The sequence below is a fragment of the Cupressus sempervirens genome, chromosome 3 (assembly GCF_028749045.1).
Source record: "Cupressus sempervirens isolate cs-2001-9-10 chromosome 3, ASM2874904v1, whole genome shotgun sequence".
In the NCBI taxonomy this organism is placed as follows: domain Eukaryota; kingdom Viridiplantae; phylum Streptophyta; class Pinopsida; order Cupressales; family Cupressaceae; genus Cupressus; species Cupressus sempervirens.
Window position 1 is genome coordinate 845,057,108 of NC_143120.1, and position 7,913 is coordinate 845,065,020.

Below are 7,913 nucleotides of genomic sequence, written 5' to 3' on the forward strand. Positions count from 1 at the left end.
AACTAAACCTCTCAAGGAACGTTTAGATTCTTTTCCCCAATAAGTTACTAAACTATGGAAATGTCGAATTAATAGGTGGAGGTGATGCTCCTGCATCAGATAACAATCTGGAGGCAACTCTCATACTAATAATCCTATCGGATTAAATATCTCATACAATACAATATAGTAGATGACTGAAGACACTCATTTATACATTTGACCATTAGAATTCACATTCCAAACAATTTAGACCAATAATTTTAAAGATTATTTCCATATTTGAATATCAGTTAGCTTTTCACTGTTTAATAAACCGTCACTCACTATTTATCAGGTAGTCATCAAATTCAGAGAATGATGGATGACAATGTGAATGGCAAGTTTAACTTATAATAGTTGGCTCTCTTATTTTTATGCGCATGTTTCAGCTTATTATAAGGTGCTACGATATCTATAAAATAAATTCTTATCACGTTTGAAGATAGCTAGTCTGAGAAAGTCAATTCCTTTTCAAAAGTTGAATAAATGATTCATTATTGGTCTGTAAGTTAGTAGTTGATGCTGACTGAACTAATCCTCCAATTTTGCAGAATATTTTAATTTGCATGGCCATGCAAAATAAAGATGAAGTTTAGTGTCATGTAATTTTTTAGGCAAGTTGCTTAAGTTTGAAATAACTATGGCCAGACTTCGTTTATCATTATTATTGAATGTTTATCTGCAAGTCTAATGAGTTATAAGTATAATGCATGTATTGCATGATAGTAACATTAAGAAACAACATTGTAACACCTGTTTAAAGCAAAGAAAACCTTCATTAAACAAATAAATAACAACAAACAATACTATCACCTTCCGATGTCATCCCAACGCTAAAGCTACTAGCAACACTACAAAACTAACAATAACATATCGTCATAATGCATCTTTAACAATACATGTTTTTCAAAATAAGAACATAACCTTAAACAGAATACAATTCCTGCTATCTGATAACTAAATCAAATTGTATGACCAGAACTGAGTCGAAATAGAAGAAAATATTCGTTAAACAAAAGAAGCTTTTATACTTCCTATTTTTATGCTTGGCTGAAAATTCATTTTGTGTAGAAATTCGCATTTCAAATAGCATAGCCATTTGTGAACAAACAAAAGGGATATTTGTTCTACGATGAGAACAATGGACAAGGGTAAATAACAAGAACCTTTTCATAACGTCTCATTAAGACCATTCAATGTAATATAATATTTGCATTGAAACCAGAAAAAATTCAGAGTGAGCATTATAAACCTATGTGTCCCTTATGGATTCCCACAAGAACAATGGCTCCCCCTCCTCATACATTACATGTTCGGTTGGATATGCAACATCATGAGGATGAGGAGATCCAGTACTAATGAAGCATAAAAGCTTATCATGCTCACAACGTATATTCATCATCTCTTCTTCCATGGCTGCCAACTGTGACTTCAACTCGGCTGTTTTCTCCTCCAGATCACGAACTACACTGCCAAGTCCATGGATGGGATCCTTCATTCTTGCTCTTGCTTCCGCCACCATACTTTCAACTGCATCCCCTCTTTGCTCAGCCTCAATTTCCTAAACAAAACATCTTATAAATATATCATTTTCACTATACTTTCTAAATTTTAAAAAAAAAAAAAAAAAACTTAAATTGTAAGTTTCTTATTTGATGGATCTAGAATTCCAGTGCACTCAAATTTAACACATAATAATAACAATGCTTAATAAATAAATAAATAAATAATAACGAACATTTAGAATTTGTATAATAGATATACATCTTTCATTTCATGATAGATCATGACCCTTTATGATAAATTTCTGAAATACATTGTGTACAGATCTTTTATCAACGTTCAGATCATTTACACTCATGACAGATCAAGTGAAATAATATGATCCCCTGATTTCTGAAACTATTGGTTTCTTGTTAACGTTCGGATAATTTATTCTTGTGATAGATCAGGTCAGATAATATGATCCGCGATGTTGATAAAATAAAATGACACGTTATATTTCAGAAATACGGTGTACACTTTAATGATTTTAATTCTTCAGAAGTTACTTTTTAAGGAAAGAAAATAAATATGAATCCATGGCAAAAAATTACTTGAAGTAGCTTTATTATATGACTGCTTCCAAAGACACTCTGCACAATTGCAAATTTGTCTGGATCATCAGAAGGAAAATGAGGAGCCAAGATACATTCCTCTGAACATTTTGTGTGGCGCAGTCTACAGGCCGCACACGATACCATCTTCGACCCTTTCCTCATGTTTAGAATCTTTTTAATTTGTGTTATCAATTAAGGCTTGATATATATATTTTTTATAATGCAGGCTGAATAATATGGCTGCTTTTTTCAAATATTTGACCACAAATGTAAGGCCCGATTACATATTTCCCACCTAGCTCTGTGTTGTGTCTCCAATGAACTCTGACTATAATAATTGTTTGCTTAAATTCAAAATCAAGACTCTAAAAGTATACTAAAAACCGCCCATGTTTTAAACACGGAAATATAGCGTTTCACGCAATATTCTAATTCAACGACAAGGAAAGGATTACAAGGACACTAGGGAGAAATTAAGAAAAGATTATAGGTAAGATTGCGGCAGCACAGTAATACGTGGGCGGAGAATAAACAAAATAATCAAATCGTACATGTTAAGGAACTATTCCTAGAGTTTTGTGATTAGATAGGTTTACTTTAAAAAATATGTAACAGTGAGTTCTACAAAGTTGAAGTTATGGCATGTCAGTATGAACACGTAGATCAGAGCGATAAGTTAATTTTCGTAATAGTAAGGGGTGATAGTTTTCATAAATCGTGTATTATCAAAGATTACGATTAAGAATTTTGTTTTAGATATTTTCCTAAAGTTTCTTGATTTAAGATGGATATTCATTTGAGTCAAAGTGGGAACAAATAACAAAATAACAAAGTTTCTTGATTTGAGATGGATATTCCCTCATCTAACATTATTGCATTAGAACATTGCCATTTATCATAAATAAATACTATGATAATCAATAATCTTGTTGGTAAAATAGAAGCTTGCTTACTATGTTACTTATTATTTACTTCTATATGTTAATATTCATAAATAACGAACAAGTTTAAAAAAAAATATATTTTTTAATTATAAGATGTTACATCATTGATAATTCAATAAAAAATATATAATTGTGTAGGTTCTCTTATAGCATATCAATTTGCTAGACTTTGGGTAAATGCAATGAACTCATATGATGATGTTCTACTCCAGCAGGAAAAACATTTGAAAATGAATAGGAGTGACTACTTCTACAAATTAAATATCGTTGCTTGTCCATTAAAGCTAAAATTTCTTAACATTAATTCATCTATCTTTTGTGTGCCGATACTCTACAACTGACTATAAGGATCTCAAATGATCTTTTTTTTTTTCAATAATGAAAAGTCATTTTCTATTAATAAATAATATAATAAGATTACAACTCACAAAAATGGGTCGAGGGATACAAAATCACCCCGTGAATAAGCTCACATGGCCGTAGCTAGAATCAGACACTATTCATTAAAAATAAAAACATATAAAGAAACCTCAGGTAGCCAAAGCAGTGCCTACCGAGGGTGGTTGTTCATCACAATCATGGAAGCCCTAATCATCTTTGGGATTGGGGGGGGGGCTGGGAACAGTCTAGCCATCATTAGTAGCAGCAACAAGAGGATCAGTAGTAGCCTCCGCATCTTTTATCTCTGCCTGCGGAGGAGAAATCACTAGATCCAGCGAGTCCATTTCCCAGAAAGAGCCCACCAAGCACTAGGAGGAGGAGCTAGGGACTAGCTAGAGCCACCATGGGGTGGGGAACTTGAGCGGCACCTCCATCCACTATCACTACAACTAGGAGAATGATGGCAGGAAGCTTGGGAGTGTGGGGTGTGTGAGTGGTGACTTGAGGAATGGTGTTACTGATGGTGGCCACAAGGCATCGAAGTATCCATCGAGGCATCTAGAGGAACTTTGGCAATAGTGTAGGGGGCATTGCCCCAGTGGTTCAGTAGCTCCTATAGGTGAGCCACCTCCAGGGCAACTTTGTTTGCTTGCACGTGAATCTACATAATTACATAATTACATATGCATGCCTTAGTGTACATGGCAATATTAATATCCAAAAAACTGTGTTCCAAAAGAACAACATTCGTATCTTTACACAGAGTAAACAAAAATTCCATCCTGAAAGTATGCCAAATCTAGGTGAATTTTTGAGGGATTCTAGGGGAATCCCCCAGAAAAACCATGTGCCAGGAAAAGGGTTCAGGCTTGAATGACTTGAGAAGATCATGAATCCAGTGCCAATAATATTGGGCACCCTACAAAACTAGAAGATATGCATGAAAGACTATGGTTGCCCACAAAAGGGCATCTGGGATCAAGAACCCCAATATGCTCGAGCCAAGGCCCTAGGGGAAGACCTTGGAATGTAAAACACCAAGAAAAATGGGCAATCTTAGGTTTTGTAATAGCACTCCGAATGGTATCGAAGTTTATTCTCCATTGAGAAAGAGAAGATTGTAAATCCCATCTCTAATTGAGTGTATCCACCATCAAAAGATGGGGCAAAAGCCACCTATATCCCAGACTTGGTTTATAATTGGAAAAAGGAGTGGCAGGAAACCACTTCCAATCATGCCACAAAGGTCGAACAGACTGGATACCCACTTTATGAATTAAGTGAACTAGAATTGAAGAGAGCAATAGGTCAAAAATCTGCCAATCTGAATGGATAAGGTGGTACTAGACTTGCATGTCTTCCTAGGATTTGAAACTCATGGTAACCCTTGAGAAGAGATCCTTAGGAGTTCTGATGCCTCATTTGAAAAAACATAGAGCACTAGCACCTTGAGTCTTGGCAAGGCAAGTACCCTAAATGGCAAATAGGGGAGACCACCAAATGTTTTATTGATTTAAGGAGAGGCCATTGGGGAACTCATCTCTAGCCCATCAAAGCCAAGGCTTGATTGCTTCCTAGGCCTTTCATATGCTCTTGATAACAAATGAGCCTTGTATGGTCACTGGCTCATGCATGATGAGTAGGGTGTGGAAACCAATCCCTTTCCAAGTAGGCCTGTTGATGAGAAAGTTGGAAGATATGTAATGTTGAACCAAAATCTTCCAGGCTTCATCTCTAGTGATGGCACAAATAATCCATTTAGCACAAAGAGCAAGGCCTTATTTCTATATGAAAAGCAGGCCAAGAGCACTAGATTCTTTTGGGAGACAACAAAAATCCCAAGCAACTCTGTGAAAGCCATGATGATCAGAACCAAAAGCCCAAAGAAAATCCCTGAGCAATCTTTCCAAATTCTAGTAGGAGGCTTTGGAGGGAGCCCAATAGAAAGAATAATAGACATGAGTAGTTGGAAGAACCTTCGAGTGAATTTGGAATTCACGATCAAGGGAGAGTGGTTTTGTAAGCCAATAATCAAGATTCTTGGTGATCTTGGTAAGCACAACATTCCAAAGCTCAACAAGCGAAGCATGGAAAGCGAAAGGAATTCCAAGAAAGAAAAAAATCTCCCCATAGTAACCCATTTCCATTCAAACTTGTTGAGCCAAGGATGACCTGGCAAGAATAACTGTTGAAAGCAAAGCATTTTATGCCATTGAATTGTAGATCTAGAGGCTTGATAGAAGGTTTATAGGCAACTTAAGGCATTGTTGATGTTTTCTTCATCCTGCAAAAGAGTAAGAAAGGAATCATCCGCAAAGTGACCATTGGCTAATTGGGAAGATGATTCAGGCAAGGAAATACCACAAACTAGCCTAGAAGACATAGAAAGAGCTACCAAATAGCCAAATTCTTCAGTACTAAGGACATAAAGTGCTAGTACCAAGGGGCAACCTTACTTGATTGAATGAAAAAGGCCAAAAGCCTCAAATTATGACTTATCGATGGTAATGCAAGCATTAGCATTGCCAAAGAGAATCTCCACAGACTTTGAAACATTGGGACCAAAACCTAGTGCCTAGAGCATATCCAAGATAAAGGGCCATTCAATATGATCATAGGCTTTAGCAAAATCAATCTTTAGAAAAATAGCCTTCTAATTGGACTTGTAAGCCCACTCCATTCCTTCCTAGACAATAATAATGTTGTCAAGAATATATATGGACTTAATAAATCCAGTTTGCTCAGGGCACACAATTAAAGGCAATAGGTGCTAGATTTTGAGAGAAATTGCCTTGGTAATAATATTATAAGACACATTCAGAAGGGTAAACATAGGCCTCCCCCAAATCACAATGTGAATCTACATCAAAGGATGGGGGACAACACTCTCCAACTTAAAAATCAATTTGAAGTACTCACCATGATCTAGGATGAAATATGAATTTGCAAACAATCAGAAAAGTTGAAAGGCTTTGAAACCCTAATTTGGATTTACACAGAATGAAAGATAGTCATTCATAAAAATCAAAACAACAATAATGAAAATGGTTGGAAGATTGTTCCAAATAGGAAGAAATATAGACAAGATGGAAAAAAAAAGATTACAAAATCATATATCAAGAATGAAGGTATGGATCAGCGACTGAATAATCAAGAGGTCTTCTTCAATAAAAGAAAATACACTAGTGGAGAAGATAAAAAGTCTTTGTTGAGGCAAAGTAAACACAAAAAGAAAATATATCAGCCCATCCTGATCTTTGAGCCCAATAACATACCCTTAGGCCCTTCTCCATCTCGAATAAGGGCTCCAGGAGAAAGGCATGAAAGATATGTTTCTATACTGAAAAACCATAAAGAGAAACTAACACAAAAGGGAACTAAGACACCATCATGATCAGCATACATTCCTCCACATCAGAAGAAGCAATATGTATTAAACAAGCTAACCAAAGGAATATACCCTAATCTAAGAAATTCAGCCAAAATAGACAACATTGATACTATAATCATTAGCAACATATATAGTGAAGCAAAATGGTAGGAATGCATTAAGAAAGGCATTCATGCATATTGGAATGGTCCAACAAAATTCAGAAACAATCTAGAATGGAATTTGGTTAAAATTTTTTGAGCAAAGGTAAGTAACATAACTCCTCATGCAAATCAATATTGGCTTCTCCAATGTTAGGATATAGAATCTAGAAATGAACTATTAGAATTATCTCTTTTTTTTTATAAAGGGCATCATATAAATTTTGTAGCATGGTAGTCCAACTTTAATAATAACTATAATAAAGAAAAACAGGAAATTAAATCAATGGAATGTGCAAACATACTATCATAATTAAATGATATCCACATCATTAAAAGAATAGGACAATCTCTAGGAACTCTAATAAGATTTGAAATTAGTAAATCTAAAACTAGTAAGATAAGATTCTTAGTAAAAACACAACAAAACAAATCTATAAATAGGAAAATTATAACAAACAGATCAATATACAAATTAATTTTTACTTAATATACAGGAGAAATAAATAAAATTATAGGAACATAATTTAATAGCATAAACATCAAGAACAACCTAAAGAAAATACAGAGGGCAAGAAAGAAAAAGGATTTAAAAGTAGAGGAAAACAGAGCGAAAAGGACATCAAAGAAGAAAAGAAATCAAGCCATGGAGAAAATTGAGATAGTCCAAGAGACTCAAGGAAAATATAGAAAGAGAAGAAGAGGCAAAATATGGATGTATGACAAATACAGATTATCAAAATTCTTTAGGAAAATATAGAAACTGTAAAGATTGCAGAATAGAGAAGGACACAATAGAAGAGATAGAGACCAATGTTAAAAAATTAAAAATGCTTTCCCATGAGATACTATTGCTACAAAATGATCTAGAAGACCAATGTATCATAGTAGAATCCAATCATACAGATCACAAAGGCAAGAAGATCTTGAACCTAGA

The 7,913-nt window shown here is 34.7% G+C and overlaps 1 protein-coding gene across 1 annotated transcript; it reads right to left on the minus strand.

The window, feature by feature from the left end:
* Positions 1 to 1,175: 1,175 nt before the first annotated feature.
* LOC149569425 (LOB domain-containing protein 1-like) lies at positions 1,176 to 2,281 on the minus strand. Its single transcript, XM_089817747.1, has 2 exons — positions 2,118 to 2,281; positions 1,176 to 1,582 (listed from the first exon to the last, which is right to left on the minus strand). The coding sequence occupies exons 1-2, from the start codon at positions 2,262 to 2,264 to the stop codon at positions 1,274 to 1,276; spliced, it is 456 nt and encodes a 151-aa protein (XP_089673873.1). The 5' UTR covers positions 2,265 to 2,281; the 3' UTR covers positions 1,176 to 1,273.
* Between the last annotated feature and the right edge of the window lie 5,632 nt (positions 2,282 to 7,913).

Excerpts from the sequence above, each read along its gene's own strand:
- LOC149569425 (XM_089817747.1), bottom strand. The coding sequence starts at position 2,264 with ATGGTATCGTGTGCGGCCTGTAGACTGCGCCACACAAAATGTTCAGAG. Across the intron at positions 1,583-2,117 it reads ATATAATAAAGCTACTTCAA|GAAATTGAGGCTGAGCAAAG; the intron begins GTAATTTTTTGC and ends TGTTTTGTTTAG.